Source organism: Miniopterus schreibersii (genome assembly GCF_964146895.1).
Source record: "Miniopterus schreibersii genome assembly, chromosome: 5".
In the NCBI taxonomy this organism is placed as follows: domain Eukaryota; kingdom Metazoa; phylum Chordata; class Mammalia; order Chiroptera; family Miniopteridae; genus Miniopterus; species Miniopterus schreibersii.
Window position 1 is genome coordinate 3,866,667 of NC_138106.1, and position 16,503 is coordinate 3,883,169.

The window sequence follows — 16,503 nt, forward strand, 5'->3', positions numbered from 1 at the left end:
AATACCTCAGCTAATGAAAAAGACATGGTAAAATTAAAATATCACCATTGTACAACCCTTTGGGAAATACTGATATGAGAATAAATGGCTGCTAACATCACAAAAAGAGAGGCCATCTGACATTACACACCAGCTAATGGAAGAACACACCACCACCTACGAAATGGTCTTGCCAAAAATAATCCAACTAGAATGTGACCCTGCCTCTGGCTCCAATAACCACTGTACAGGAAACACAGAGGGCGCAAAACGGTATTTGAGGACGACACAGGACACGGCTGGCAAAGTCCAGGCGGGGGGTGGACACTGCCACAGGATTAACCCCTTGGGCTCTTGAACAATCTGCAAGGAAAGAAAGGGAGATGGAGGAGAAGCCAAGGTTTTAAGAGAAATTGAAAACACTTATCTAAAAACTTTATTTGGATACTAATTAATTCAAAGAGTTAAAAAATATATATTTAAGACATTATAAACGCAAACACTGACTATCTGGTATCAGGGATTTTTTAGGTATTATAAAGGTTTTGTAGTTATGGGTTTTTTTGTTTTAGAATGAAATTTTTTAATTTTTATTTATTAATTTGAGAGAGAAACATCGATTTGTTGTTCCACCCATTTACGCATTCATTGGTTGATTCTGGTATGTTCCCTGACCAGAAATTGAACCTGCAACCTTGGTATATTGGGAGGATGCTCTAACCAACTGAGCTACCTGGCCAACGTGTAGTTATGTGGGGTTTTTTTTAAGTCCACTGTCTTAGCTCAGGCTGCCATGACAAAAATACCATAGACAGAGAGGGTTGAAGAACATAAATTTATTTTCTCCCAGTTCTGGAGGCCAGAAGTCGAAGATCAAGTTGCCAATCATTTGGTTCCTGGTGAGGCCATTTTTCCTGGCTTTTTGACAGCCTCTGCCTCTTGTATGTGCTCATATGGCTTTCCTTGGTGGGCACAGGGCACATAAGGCCACTGATCCTATCATGAGGGCCCTACCCTCATGACCTAATCTTATTCTGATTATCTCCCAAGGCTCCATCTCCAAATATCATCACATTGGGAGTTAGGGCTTCAACCTGTGAATGGGGGATAGGGGACAAAACATTTGGTCCATAACACATACATTTATGGATAAATTATGTGGTACCTGAGACTTTCTTCAAAATAATGAAGGATTAGAGGAAATGGGCAATACAGTGAAGCAAGATTGGCAAATTTACCCTTGCTGAAGTTGGGTGATAGGTTTGTAGGGTTTCCTGTGGTTTTTGTTTGTTTTTCTTTTTAATCCGCACCTGAGGACAGGCTTAGAGAGAGGAAGAGAGAGAAGCATCAATTGGTTGCCTTCCGTACATGCCCCAACCAGGGATTGAACCCACAACCCTGGTATGCGCCTGGACTGGGAATCAAACCAGCAACCCTTCAGTGCAAAGAAGGACGCTCAACCAACTGAGCCACTGGGGCCAGGCTGCAGGGTGTCTTCATAATAGTCTGTCTACTTTTGTACAAAGTGGCAAGTCTCCACAATAAAAAGTCTCAAGCGATACAATTCTCCCATTTCTGGACCTTCTCTTCCCACAGGCTCACCTGTTACAGCACGTAACTTACTGTTTAGTATGTTGTCTATTTCTTCCTGCTAGAATGCCAGCTACACCAGGGCTGACGGCTCTGTTCACAAAAGTAGCCCAAGCACCTCCAGCAGCACCCGGCATGTAACAGGTACCAAGTTCATATTCGCTGACTGGTAAGTCTGGCCTGACTCCTCCATCTACACCACACAACCCAGGGCCCCCAAAGGACAGGATATCCTACGGCAGAAGTGATGATGGGGCTGGGTATAAGAGTATGTTCTCAGAATACAAGCTTCATTTTAGATTATACTAAAAATTCCTAGTGTGGCTCACTTAGTTCTTAGATTGCTAAACTAAAGGAAATGATATTTTTATTTCACTTAACTCCATAAGGAAATGCTTTCTCTGAGAGCTAATTTTAGGGAAAAAGGCCCTTCCGTGTGGGCAGAGGGTGTCTGACTCCCCAGCTACTTGGTAAAGCTGTGGTAGAGGGGCAGTCAGCCACCTCAATGCAGATCCTCATTACACTACCAAACACTAAGGGACCTGGTCAAGCACAGTGATGTCCTAAGGTCTTCACCTCACAAGCCTCTGACAGCCCTTCCTGTTGTTCAACTTGATGCTTAGAAACTTCCTAGTGGATCCAGATGAACTAAAAGTGCCCATAAATAGTGAGCTAAAGATTGAGTAAAAATTACTACCCAAGGGGGTATTCTTAGTTCCAAGGTTCTACCTAAAATTTCAGCTCTGAAATTGATGCAATGACTTCCAAATGCTAAGCAGATCTGTCAAAAATAAGAAAAATGCCCAGATACCTGGTGAAGCCAAAGTCTAAACCTCCTGTCAATTTCTTTATAATTTCTCCCCTTGCTTTGGGAAAGATGTAACAAACAAGTGCCTAGAACAATACTGAGGAAGGATTCATCATGGAAAATGTGCGAGAAGCCAAATAAAGGCACGGCATTCCTAGGGGGAAAGAGAGAGACTGCAAAAAAGGATCCTCTTTTTCTAAGAGATCATCCCACCTTGATCATCCCAACTTCTGGAGCCCAATTTCCATATGTCAAGGTAGAATTCCCTTAGTCAAGAGGAGAGTGGGGACAAGCCTCCAAAGACAGAGGAGAGATTTAAAAACCCAAGATGCTCACTGGGTGCTGGGCCAATATGCACCTGGCTGCCAGTGCAGATACTGCGGTATAGGGATAAACGGGGCCCCCAAAAGATGTGTGCACTTCCTGACACCCAGAACCTGTGAATGGGACTTTGGGAAAAGGGCCTTTGTAGATGTATTTAAGTTCAGGATCTCAAAAAAAATCGTTCCAGATCATGTGGATGGACTCTAAATGTCTAATAAGAGACAGAAAACACCAGAGAAAGAAGGCCTTTTGAAGATGAGGCAGAGATCAGTGATGTGGCTACAAGCCCAGGAACGCCAAAGATTTCTGGGAGTGGGAAGAGGCAGGAAGGATTCTCCCCTAGAGCCTTGGGAGGGAGCGTGGCCCTGCTGACACCTTGATTTTCAACTTCTGGTGTCCAGAAGAAAATAAATTTCTGTTGTTTAAAGCCATCCAGTTTCTGGTCATTTGTTACAGCAGCCTTCAAAAAACTAATGCATATGGTATAAAACACAAAAAATGGAATGCACATTTTTTCCCTAGTGCTATTCCAATTCATCTTCTAGACATGTTTTTTACTGTACCTCTTAAGCGTTAAAGTAAACACAGATGGACAGGTAACGCTGAAGAGGCCCAATCACCAGTAAACACATAAAAGGAACCTCGCTAATCACAGGTATGTATTTACACACCAAAACAACTACAGTGACCTTGGGCTGGACAAAGAGTTCTTAGATACACTATCAAAAGCACTTTACCTCTCCTTTAATTTAAATTAGGGGTCTTGCCCATAATAAGAGTTATCATCAGAAATAACTTTCTTGACCTCTCTATAGAGCAGGGCAAACTAATTACTGGATATCTGCTCTTCTTACCCCAGGTGCCTTACCTCATCCTCGGCTCAGAATGTCCCTCATTGTCCGTCTGTCCCTGAACCCCTCCTGTACGTAGAGACTCTGACTCTCTCATGTATGTGGGGGTCCCATACAAATGTATGTAATTAGATTTGGTTATTTTCTCTTGTTAATCTGTCCCATGTCCACTGATCATTAGACCAGCCAGAAGAACCTAGAAGGGCAGAGGAAAAGTTCTTCCACCCCAAGAGAGTATTTAAGGCATGCAGTCTTTTCTGCTACCCCTGGTCTGTCACCTAGACCTGAAGTCACCAGACGAGAGCAGTGGGAACAGGACACCTGCAAGTGATCCCTTGTGAGACAACACACACTAAATTGTGCAATTCATAGGAAAAGACACTCTGTCAACTGGTAAAAAACTTTTTTTAGACAAAAAAATCTTCAGTAAGTCACTTGCACTTCCAATAAAAGACAACCAACTCAGCCTTTGCCGTCTCACTGAATAGACCACACCATCACACCAGTTCCCTGCTAGGAAAGACTGGCTATGTGTTACACCTGCCATGCTTGATTACTTCAGATTCATCAGCACGTTAAAAAAACCAGACCCTGGAGTTTCATTTGCATAAACTAAACTTTAGTAGAAACTCTTCAAAAACACATCTTGTAAATCAGGTACATGTACTGAAGTTCAAATAGAAAAGGAAGTTTTTCACTTCTAAATTATCAGTTCAAGTCCACCTTAGAGTCAGGATAATATATAAATAACATAGGTTCCCAAACTGTGTACCCAGGTGCCTCAGGGTACCAGCAAACCACCAGAGGCCCCAGAAGATAGTTTAAATTACAAAGAGCAAAGCTAGTGATGCAGCAAACCCTACTTCAAGTATTGTTTCAATACCAGATCATGGTATATTCCTTTCATTGACGTCATTATCACAAAACAGGGTGGTGCTGTAATAAAAGTACCACACACACCAAAAAAAAAATCAGAGAGTAACAGAGTCCATTCCAAGTCCCAGGTTAAAGAGTTTGTGCAGTGCCCAAGGGGTGCAACCATCCTATCAGTAGTATTGTGGTTATCTAAGAATGAAATAAACATTTTTTCCAACTTATGTGAATTACTTTTTCAAATAGCTGCTGTTAGGACATCATACTTAACAAAATTATTTAGACCTAACTACTTAATAAATAAAATTAGTAAGTATTCTTTTGGCCCAGCGGTGCCAGGAAAAAACTACTGAAACACTAAAGCCATCGTGAACAGGGAGAGTTTAGGAATGTCTCCTAAGTGACTAACACTTTTTGCATCTTGATCACTCTTCTGAGTGCTTCACAATATTCGTTCTTTTAACCCCATCTCCCCCCATTAGATTGGTACTATCACTATCCCTAGTTCACAGATGGAGACGAGGTTATGGAACACTCTAGGTCACACAAGTCAGGCCTGTTTTTAACCAGACACGGGTAGAAATGACATACAAAGGTGAGCACATATGGTAGTGTCTGATTCAGTCTGTGCCCTCCAAATATACTCCACGGCACAGCTGAGGTTTCCCAAGAAGTGCTTCTCCCACACCTCACCTGACATTTGCTGTTGGCTTAAGACCCCAATGTGGACTAAGACTTGCATTTATGTGTATCAATTTTGTTTTAAAAGACAGTATGAGTTACTTTTCTAGTAATGAAACTGAGGTAGTGGTTAAATCACAAGCATCACACTTTCAGGCTTGGCAGAAAATTGTGATGTGCAAATTTAAAAACTTTAATCTACGGGGGGGAAATGCAAACTCCAACCAGGTATAAAGCATTATAGATCTGCTCATTTTTGTTGCCTTTTCCCCCCACAAAACTTATATCAGATCTGGAACCCCCCAAAACAGAGATCCAGAAAAATGAAATAGGCACTATGAGATGTGACGGGTGAGAACAGAGCCTCTGGACGGAGTGCTGTTATTTTTCAGATACTATACATCCCATGTTGATAGCATGTGCCATGCTCGGCATGATGCCGACAATCAACATAGAAAAGTCACAAAGCGGTGGAATCCCGTAACTCTGTCCATGAATGAGATAGCTGGAAAAGGAACTTATCTTTCCTAACATACCTTTGGATCAGAAACCCAAGTCTTTATTCTAAATCAAAGAGTTGACCCAGTAGTTGGAAAAAAAATAAAAATCTAAGCTAAAACTTAAGTTTGGATCAAATGGATGGGCTGGATTTGTTTCCGTTTCGCTGCGCATTTTTCATGGCTAATAAATTATACTATAGGTATTCAAATTGCTATGATTAGGTAATTCATCACCCAATGTCCTCAGGTTATTAGTACCACTACTGCTCACCTAGCATCCCTGTCAGGTACCTTTCAGATGGCCCACTCCAGTATTTACAAGCTTCACTAGTCTTGGGTCTAAGCAGATCCCCTGCTGAGGCAAGTCACTGCAACAGAGGCAGGTAGGCAGCGATTCAAACACTTTTCATTACTGACTGAAGGCCATTAAAACTTTTAGGAAGCTTCAGAACAGTAAAATAATTCAGCAAGGTTTTTCAATAATGAATTCTATTTACCCCTAATCTCTGGGGACTTTCCAGTCTTCTCATGGCCATGTATAAACAGTTCCTAAATTTACCTGAACCAGTTACATCCTTACACTCTTCTAGGAAAGGTCTATGCACAGCACAATTCATTTTCACTTAAATAAAATGTTCTAAAGTCTATGAAAAAAACCACAAACAAGCATAAACTCTGCTTTCATTTTCAAATGACCAAACGCAGGCCTCGTAAGGGCACAACGGCTAGGTAAGTATTCAAGATGTAAATGGATTTTTTAAAACAAAAATGCTGCATATTAAGACAACTATCTACATAATACCAAAAACTGCGAAGCCTCTGGATGGTTTTAACACAATTTTCCTACTATCCCTGCACTGCTTAGACTAGCTCCTCCCTCCAAGCATGTGCAGCTGAAAGAATGGAACCAGGTAAAGTACGAAGTAAAACCAGGACAAGTGCCACCAAAGCTTCAGCCCCAGAGACATCAAAATGTCATTTCAAAGCTGAACTATGAAGGCAGCCTTTCAAAAAGTTAAAAATTCTTCAACTTCTAAAGGGATCTTGCTCCCTTTTCAAGCTAACTTTCTGTGAAAGCTTACTGAAGCCACTTTCCTTTCTGAGCCGCCTATGAAGACAGAGACATACTATCAGTGCACATGGCACTCACTCAGGGAAAACAGGGAAACCTCCACCGATGTAACCAACCTGCATGTGTGTATGAAACCAACATTAACACCATCTCCAACACTGAAGGCTGGTCAGGTGGAATCCAACAGAGCCTGAGGAACTTCTGAGAGGCACTGACACAGCGCCCACAGAAACACTGCCAGCAAAAGGTCGGCTGAGGGGTATGACAAGTAATTAGATCCGCGGGTGCCCCTACGGAGCAGTATGCATGCGGCATTCACAGTGTGCACGCCACCTGGGGAGAAGTTTCAGGAAACCTCCCACTGAGACCCCACCGGGCATGGCCCTGGCGCCTGTGCCCTGAGGACTCAGAAAGCACCCGGGAGCTGCAGGGCCTCCAGGTCAACTCCACACACCGTCCTCTGCTGAGCATGACGTTCAGTTACAGGTACTCCGGGGGGTGAGAGGGGAAGAAAACAGCTGTTGCCGAATCCTGCGAGTCTCCAAATGTAGACGAAACCATTCATTTCCCTAAGAGAGTTTACCAACTAAAGATGAAGCAGCTAACTTTAAATATGCAATTTCTCAGGGACCTGACAAGAGGAAGCATAGGAGGAGTGCGTCCATTAATCAGGAAAAAAGAAGAAAACCCAGGAAGAGACAGAGAGAGAGAGAGGCTGCCTCCTGCGGGCAGGCCGCCCGGGGCGCAGCAGAAGGGGCGCCTCCCCTCGGAGCCGGAAGAGCACCTGAGACACTAACACGGCGCCGACCGCGGCCGGAGGTCACAACCCCAGCAGCTGGAAACACCTCCACGCGAGGCATCGAAATGTCAGCCAACATCTCAACCTTCCCGTTCGTGTTTTTTAAAGTACTGAATTCTACAGTGGTAGCTGTCAATATTAGGGGGTTTTTCCGTAGCAGAAAAACAATTCCTCTGGGTACTCATAACTGTGACCCAAAAAAAAGAAAGAAAAAAGAAAGGAAAAGAGGCGCCGGTCTCGTTTCCGGAGGGAGGGTTCCCGCGCGGGGCTCGCCGGCCTCCAGCGTCCCGTCTGCGAAATGGGTTTCTCCTCAGGAGCAGGCCGGGCCGCCGCGCGCTCGGGCAGGAGGGTCGCGGGTGCCACACGGGCGGGCTGGGGACCGACTGCTGCGCCGGCCCCCAGCTTAACACTCTCCCGGCGCGAACCCACCGCGCCCAGCTCGCGAACTTGGTCCACGCTCCCCGGCCGGCACGCCGCGAGGGCCCTGCCCCTCCCCCCCGGGGCCGGGAGCGGCGGGGCCCGCGGACGACACGACCGCAGCCGGGAGGACGGTCCCCGCGGGTCGCGGCCGAGCGTGGGGGCTGAACGGGGCCGCGGCGGGGCCGTGGCGGGGCGCTGTCCTCGCCCCCCCGTCGGAGCGCGCCCGGCGCCCGGCGCCCCGAGCTGCGCGGAAACCGCCGGGCCCGCGTCTCCCGCGGGGTCAGAGGTCGCCCGAGGGGTCGCGGCCCCGCCGCCGCCGCCGCCTCCCCAGCCACACCTCCACTCAGGAAGCGGCCCGGCGGGGTACGCGGGGGGCCCAGGGTCGCAGAGCCTGGGCCGGGCTGCCCGCAACGGCCGCCGACCCTCCCGCGCCGCCGGGCACTCACAGGTGACGATGGGCTTGTTCTCCATGGTGTAGATCACGGGCGGCAGCGGCTCCTCAGGGGCGTCCATGGGCGTCCGGCGTCACCGGCCCGGCCCCCCGCGCCCCATGGGCAGCCCCGGGCCGTCCCCGGCCAGCCCGTGTCTGAGCTGCGCCGCTGGCCGCGACCGCGACACCCGCCCGGCCGCGGGAGGAAGACCCCCAGCCGGCCGCCCGCAGCTGCCGGCCGCGTCCACTTCCGGTGCCGGCGGCTCCGCGGGACCGCTTCCGGGACGCGCCTTAAAGGGGAGGCTCCTCGCCCGGCCTGGCGCTGCCCTCCGACCGAAAGGCGGCCGCGCTGCGCGGGAAGGCGGGCGGCGGGCGGCGGGCGGCGGGCGGGCGGCGGCTGCGCTGCTGGGAGCCGCCCCGAGACCCGCGTCTCCCGTGGGCGGGGCGGGCCGGGCACCTGGCCCCCGCGGGGGAGGGGGAGGGGAGGGGACGCCGCGAGGCTCGCACGACCTCGTCCCTCGCGGACAGCGCGACGCCCAGGGTGGGTGCACGTGGCCCAGAGGGTCCCCTCCGTCGCCCCGGCCCGGGTGACGCGCGTGGCCCTCGCCCTGCGGCCCCAGCCCCACCACGCAGATTCCCGGGTGGGGGCAGCAGCCACGGGGGGGAGGGGGTCCCTGCCAGTGCGTGGACACAGGCACGACCCCCGGGGCCGCCGACAAGGACGCGCGGACTCGGAGACGACCCTGCGGCACGGGGGTCGCTGGACGGGACACGGGCGCGGGCATGGCTCTGGGGTCGCTGACCGCGCGTGGCCGGGGCGGTGACCTGGGGCCCTGGCGGCAGCGTGCGGGTGGGGGCCGCGTGGGCCGCCCCTGACCCAGCCGTGTTCTCACCCCGCGCCGGGGCCCCCTCCCCGGCTGAGCGGCAGTTGGCGGTTGCAAAACCCTCTGCCGCGCTGTTTTCTCAACCCGGCCTCGTGAAGCAACGCTGCCCGCAGCGGGACGGGACCCCGCCTCCCCTGCAGCCGGCCCCGCAGCGCCCGGTGCGCCCAGGCCCCCCCCCCAGGCCGGCTCGCCCCCGGGCCTTCCTTCGGGAGCGTCGGAATGCCCGCCCCCCGAGTGTCCACAGCACGCTGACCCCGCGCCCGTGAGCCGTGTCCTGTGCTCCTGACCCAGCCGCGCGGGACCCTCCGTGCAGCAGGCACGGCACACGTTTGGGGGTGCCGCAAAAGGAAACCTTCCTTTAGCCGCATGTGGGTTCCTTGCGTAAGGAGAGCGCGTTTGGGGTAACTGCGGGCGAAATGACCGCGCCTGCGAGCCTGTGAGCGTGGGCACCGCGCCCAGCGCGGGAGTAGAGCGCGCACCGCCCCGCAGCCGCGTGAAGGGCAAAGGGCCGACCGGGAGGGAGTGGGGGTGGAAGCCAGAGCCTGGGGGGCCTGCAGGTCCTCGGCTTCTGCTGGCTCAGCTCCTGTAGGAGGAGACTCCATGCGACTTACCAGCAGGAGGCAGTGACGGAGTCGAGAATGGCACGAAGACTAGAGGTCCAGCAGGGCTAGAGGTCAAGCAACGACGAGAGGTCAAAAGGCCTCATCGAGACCTCACTGACATCCAGCCCAACTGGGACACCAGAGGGAGGGCGACCTCCCCAGGGGTCAGCGCACCTGATCTGGGAAGGCCCGGAGAAGTATGTTAGGCTTTAGGGCCACCTACAATTTCTGTCTCACATTTTAATGTGGGATTTTTTTTAAAAAAGCAATTATTTAAAAATATAAAAACTAGCCCCCGCCCGTGTTGCTCAGTTGGTCGAGCATCACCCCGAGAGGTTACACAGGTTCCGTTCCCAGTCAGGGCACGTGCCCGGGGTGCAGGCTCAATCCCCAGTTAGGGGGCATGGGGGAGGCAGCCAACTGAGGTTCCTCTCATCAGTGTTTCTCTCTCTCCCTCTCCCTTTCTTTCTCTCTAAAATCTACAAAAACACTTTTTAAAAGATTATATGCATACACACACACACACTATTCTTAGTTCAAAGGTCATATAAAAACAAGCCATGGCCAAGATGTGGCCTCTGAGCCATCACTAACCCTTGCCCCAAATAAGGCCTACGCTAGACCTGCCTTAACAAAGCGTAAAGCAAAGCCTTGACAAGACCTGCAAGAGAGGTTTGAACATTGAACCCTGCCAAGTAGGGGACACCTTGGGCATTTCTCAGATCCAGCCTAACAAAGAATAAAATCAAGTCTATCCAAGATCAGGCGATAAAGACAGTAATTGACCTGCCAGCTACCACAAATGTCAGGACTCCTCTGTGGGAGATGATCCAGAACCTCTGCAACTTATGACTTACCAATGTCCAGTATACACACCAAAAAATGTACTAGGCATGCAAAAACCAGAAAGTAGAAACAATAGTAAAGAAAAAGAGTAGTCAATAGAAACCAACCCCCAGATAACCCAGATGTTGTATTTACAGATAAAGACTACACGGTAGCTGTAACAAATATGTTCAAAGAATTAAATGAAAACATGGTCTTAACTGTTGAAAGGGACTGGCTGCAGAGTAATAGCAAGTATAAACAAGAATGGAAATTCTAGAACTACGAAGTACAACTGAAATGAAATTTTACTGCATTGGCTTAACTGCAGATTGGAAATAGCAGGAGTCTGATCTTATAGACAGATCAGTACAAATTATTCAATCTGAAGAAGAGAAAAGAGATTGAAGAAAAAGTAAACAGAGCCTTAGACAATAGGCAGAAATTTTATTTGGAAAAAGTAATGGCCCAAACTCACAAATTTGATGAAAAAGATTGATTTATATAGATAAAGAAACTCAGCAAAACCCCAGAATACATACAAAGAAAAACACATACAGGCACATCACAGTCGAACTGCTGAACACCATACAGAGAAAACCCTGAAAGCAGCCAGCAAAGAAAGACGCGTCACCTTCCGGGGAACAACGGTAAGAATTCTCATCAGACACAATCTAAGCTGGAAAACAATGGTATAAACCGATCAAGTGCTGAATTTTAAAAACTTATCCCAAAACTCTAAGTCCAGCAAAAATACTCTAAAAAAATGAAGGCAGATAAAGATACGTTCAGATACAGCGGAGAGCCCGCGGCCGTGGTCCGAATGGCGCCCCACGGGAGCTCGGCCGCCGCTGGGAGCGATCGGCGAGGGCGTGGACGTAGCTGTCATGCTTTTTTCTCCCCATAATTTCCCCACGACACAATCATACCTAATAACTTTGTGCGCCGGCTTTAATGTATGTGTGAGACGTGACAATAGCACGAAGGGCGGGTGGACAGGGCTCGCCCGCGTGGGGGTTTGCGCGCGTGGGAAGCGGGCACCTCGGCTGCGAGTGGGACGCGGGCGATGAGAAGGCTCGTGGACGGAAAGGGGACTGAAGCCACCCAGCAGTGACTCAAAGTGCAATTCGATACAAGGCTAACTAGCCCGGAGCAAAGCTACAAAAAATAATAAGGTTTGCCTAAGAAGCCAGCAGAAAAACTAAAATGGAAAAATATAAAACCTTCGGTGAATCCAAACGAAGGCAGGAAAGGGACACCGGGCGAATAAAGATCGGAGGGGACCATACACCGGCCAGTCATCGCAAGAAAAGAGGCTCAGCGACCAGTAGACACCAAGGAAATGCAAGTTAAAGTGACAATGACATTTCACTTCACATCTACGCAAGTAGCTGAAATAATTTTTTTCTAAACCTGGCAACACCGAATGCAGACTCAAAGCCCAGGTCTCTGTGTCATTAGTCTGTTGTCACCCAGACTTTGTCCAGAGACTCCGAGAAAACGGTCACTCACAACCCTTCCTTCCTGACGACGCAGACGCCGTGTCCCGGCCCCAGTGGCCACCTCTGGCGCAGAAGCTCTATCTTTCTGGGGTGAGGGAAGGGAAGGGCAAAGCTCTTCCACTCGGTTCTAGGCCACACTCAGGCTCACGGGCAGCGGGGGGACTCCTGGGCTGTTTCTGTCTGAGCAGAACTATCAGAGGTTCTTTATTTCACCTGGGAATTTAGAAAATGCTTGAATTCAGCACAAACACTGGCTTAGCAATTCCTTTTAATCATGGTGGAAATGGTGGTATTACTATTAATCGATGTCCATTCCTTTTTCAGATCCTTTTGTCCTGAGACAGCACTTGTTTTTTTAAAGGTTGCTGGAACTTGAGCCCAGATGGCCTTTCCTGGTAGCCCATTACACTGTGTCCAGACGCAAAGAGCCTGTTCAATTATGTATCATCAGGATGCTGCGTGTGCCCGGGGAGGCACCACAGGGCTTGCCCTGCCCCACTGCTCGGGCCCTCGCCACTGAGCCAGCAGAGGTTCCCAGCAGGTTTATTCGTAATGGCCCAAACCTAGAAGTGACCCAGATGTCCTTTGATGGTGACCAGTTAGAGAAACTGGTCTGCCCGCACCACGGAGCGCCATGCAGCAATGAAAAAGGCGGGACCATTCACGCGCACGACGGCCTGGATGAATCCTGATAGAATGATGCCGCGAGCACAGAGCACAACCCCGCACAGTCACCTGGGGCAGGTTATAGAGATGGGGGACAGGTTAGTGGTCGCCAAGGGTTGAGGGCGCGCAGGGTAAGGCGGGACGTGCATGTGGCTATCAAAGGGCAACGTGAAGAATCTTCGGGGCTTTGCAGCAGCAGGGAGGGACCCGGAGGGCATTATGCTGAGCGGAGGAAGCTGCTCAGAGAAAGACAAGTACCACGTGGTTCCACTTGTATGTGGAATCTAATGCACAAAATAAACTAGCAAAACAGAAACGGACTCACAGATCCAGAGAACAGGGTGACAGCTGTCAGAGGGGAGGCCGGTTGGGTGAAAAAGGGGAAGGGATTAAGCAAAAAAAGAAAAAAACAAAACAACTCACAGACCACAGCATGGTGACCAAAGAGAGAAGGGGGCTGGGAGGTGGAAGACAGTAAAGGGGTAAACGGAGATGGAGAAAACCAGGCCTCGTGGGGGTGGCCTGCCTGTGCCCGGCCGTGGGGGTGGCCTGCCTGTGCCCAGCCGTGGGGGTGGCCTCCCTGTGCCCGGCCGTGGGGGTGGCCTCCCTGTGCCAGGCCGTGGCCATGGTAGTGTCCGCGTCCCGGACATGCTGCTGAGATGAAGCCCCTGGGGGGCTTGGGATCTCTCTTACAGCTGCACGGGAACCTACATTATCTCAAAGCAAAAGTTTTAAAAAAACACAAAAAACCAACTGACTTTAAAGTAGTAACACAGGAGTCTCTGAAGATCCCGGGTAACCAGTGGGGCGCTCGCCCCTCTGTGTGGGCACCGCGCTCCCCCAGGTGTTTCGGGGGTGGGGGCAGGCGTCTCCGGTGCAGTTAACCAAGCCTTCCAAACACAGTATCTTCCGGAGAGCAAACAGCCCACGAAAGGGGAAAGAGAATTAGTAACAATTATGTCATTACTAATAAATAATCTTCCTCATGAGTCATCAAGAAAATGCCATATTAACTTTTCCCTACAATTAACAAAAACTTGGAGGAAGAAAGCGAGCCTAGAAGGGGAGGGTGCAGTAACCCAGGCAGACCAGCAGGGGGCGGGCACCCCCGAGACTCAGAAGGGCCACTGTTTTTTCTTTATTTCTCTTTGTAATTAATTTTTAGAGAGAGAGAAAGGCCGATTTGATTTGTGGTTCCACTTAATGATGCATCATCGGCTGATTCTTTACGGGCCCCGCGGAGCTCGAACCCGCAACGTTGGCGTCTGGGGACAACGCTCTAACCACCTGAGCTGCTCGGCCAGGGCCCAGCCACCTTTTCAATAGGCAGTGACGCCCTTTCATCCTCTGGCCCAGTGACTGGGCGTCCAGAGCTCTTTAAGGAAAGTCTCTCCCAACCCTTTATGGATAAAAACACACGTTGCTACATCGTTTGCAGCATCAGCTAAAAATTGGAAACAACCTAAAATAAATATCAATAACTGTGTTACGTAAGTTATTCCATGTCCATTGATGAACTGTGATGTCACCATCAAAACGGTGTTGAGAAAGGGTTTCGGATAGTCTGAGAAACGCCTATGATTGAGAAAAGTCGATCCCTGGGTTATATAAAACTTTCGGCCCGGCAGTGACAGTGGCTGCTACGGCCGTTGCCTTTCTGTCGCTGCAGTGGCCACCTCTGCGTCGCTTTGGGAGGTCAGAGGAGTTCCCCGCCCCGCCCCGCCAGAGGAGTCCCGGCAGCACCGAATGGAGGCCTGAGCGATGGAGAAGCCGACAGTCAGCCCCTGCCTGTAATCTTATCCGAACCCTGGATATCTTTAGGCCTTTGGACTTTTTAAAATCTCTTGAGCACTTTAGAAGGAATAAACGTGGACTTTTTACATTCATTTTTTTTAAATCGGTTTTGAGAGAGAGAGGAAGGGAGGAGAGAGAGAGAAACATCTATATGAGAGCGAGACCCTGACGGGCTGCCTCCCGCAGGCCCCCTACCAGTGATGGAGCCCGCAACCCCGGGCCTGTGCCCCGACCAGGAACTGAACCAGCCACCTTTCGGTGCACGGGATGACACCCAAGCAACGGAGCCACACCAGCCAGGGCAAATGTGAACTTTTAAAAAGCTAAAATAAAAGCCTTAAAAGAAATTGATAGATACGATCAAAACCACACAAAAGCAAAAACTCTTTCAAATGAGATTGGAAAAAACACATCCAAATGCTGGCAGTGACTATCCTGGGCTGGAGGCGACTTTGTCCCTCTGCGTTCCACCACTCTGCATTCGTCACTGATCTGAGGGAGCCGCTATCTGCAGGAGGGACACACTCTGAGGGTAGGTAGTCAGATCTGAGCAAGGTACGTGGATTCGAAATGACGCCTCATTTCTCCTGAGTCTCACCTTGCTCATCTGAAAGCAGGGCTTGTGACAGAGTGTTTCCCTCCAAAACATGTATCCTACTCAATTGATCCCCACAAAATCCCTGTGAGGCCCGGCCGGGCGTGGCTCAGCGGTTGAGCGCCAACCTAGGATCCAGGCTATCAGGGTTCGATTCCCGGTCAGAGCACATGCCCCGGTTTCGGGTCCAATACCCAGTCGGGAGCATGCAGGAGGCAGCTGATCAATGCCTCTCTCATCATTGATGTTTCTCTCTCTCTCTCTCCCTCTCCTTTCCTCTCTCTGAAATCAATAAAGATATATTTTTTAAAAAAATCCCTGTGAGGAGGTATTCCTACCTGTCTCCACTTCACAGATGGGGAAGTGGAGGCACTGACCCGTGGGAGAGCAGACCCCTGTGGCTCAGCCACACGAGGACACTGTGAGCTCCTTGCTCATGCCAACTCGAAGCCGGGGCGCATGAAAGCTGCTACCACCATCCTATTTTATACAGGAGGAGCCAGGGGCGCAGGAGTTAACGGGCAGAGTGGCCCGCACCCTGGGCCCACATGTTCTCCTTAGCACACTGTGAACTGTTGATGTCTTTGTGAATTAGTCTCATAAAGAACCTGCTCTTGCCCGGCCGGGTATGGCTCAGCGGCTGAGCACCGACCTAGGATCCAGGAGATTGAGGTTCGATTCCCGGTCAGGGCACAGGCCCGGGTTTTGGGCTCAACCCCCAGCGGGGGGCGTGCAGGAGGCTGCCAATCAATGATGCCTCTCTCATCATTGATGTTTCTATCTCTCCTCTCCCTTCCTCCCTCTGAAATCAATTAAAAAAGAAAACATTTTTAATTAAAAATAAACATAAAAATACTTTAAGAACCGGCTCTCCACATTTACTTGTACAGAAAGTGTCCTCCTCCCAGGTTTTATTCTGCATTATGTGACTTAAATAATTAGTGACGAAGAAATCGAGCCTGGCACTATGGACGGCACTTCTGGACACTCCGTTCAATGCCCCTATTTTTAGCTCAGTTGCCTTCTTTCTTGACCGTCAGCTGGATTCTTCCCCTCCCCTTTCAAGCTGAGATTATCCCCCAAGCAACCTGTCCGTGCCCAAGCCTCCCGCCCCTCGCCGGCGTCCCTGCTCGGTCGGGGCGGGCGGCAGGGAGCAGGAATGGCCACCTAGCTGGAGATCATCTGTCCTCGGTCTACCTTCCCAGGCTGTTCTCAAGCCCCGGGAGCCACCCCCTGCCTTGGCGGCGGAAGCCGGCTGTGGCCTGGCTTAGCCTTTGGGAGCTGGGCCAATGCCTCTTGTGCCAGCCG

The 16,503-nt window shown here is 50.4% G+C and overlaps 1 protein-coding gene across 2 annotated transcripts in view; it reads right to left on the reverse strand.

Annotated features, from left to right (window-relative positions):
• Positions 1–8,582, reverse strand: part of TRAPPC10 (trafficking protein particle complex subunit 10) — a 68,815-nt gene extending 60,233 nt beyond the window's left edge. Inside the window, exons 1-2 of one of the 2 annotated variants that reach the window (XM_081138245.1) lie at positions 8,344–8,406; positions 1,218–1,300 (exon numbers count right to left, since the gene is read on the reverse strand). Coding sequence is in view for 1 of the 2 variants with exons in the window: in XM_081138244.1 (XP_080994370.1) it covers positions 8,344–8,410 (67 nt within the window). In the remaining variant the exon portion in view is untranslated. Of the gene's footprint in view, positions 1–1,217; positions 1,301–8,343 lie in introns of both variants that reach the window. The other variant, XM_081138244.1, reaches the window with a different exon arrangement.
• Positions 8,583–16,503: the final 7,921 nt, after the last annotated feature.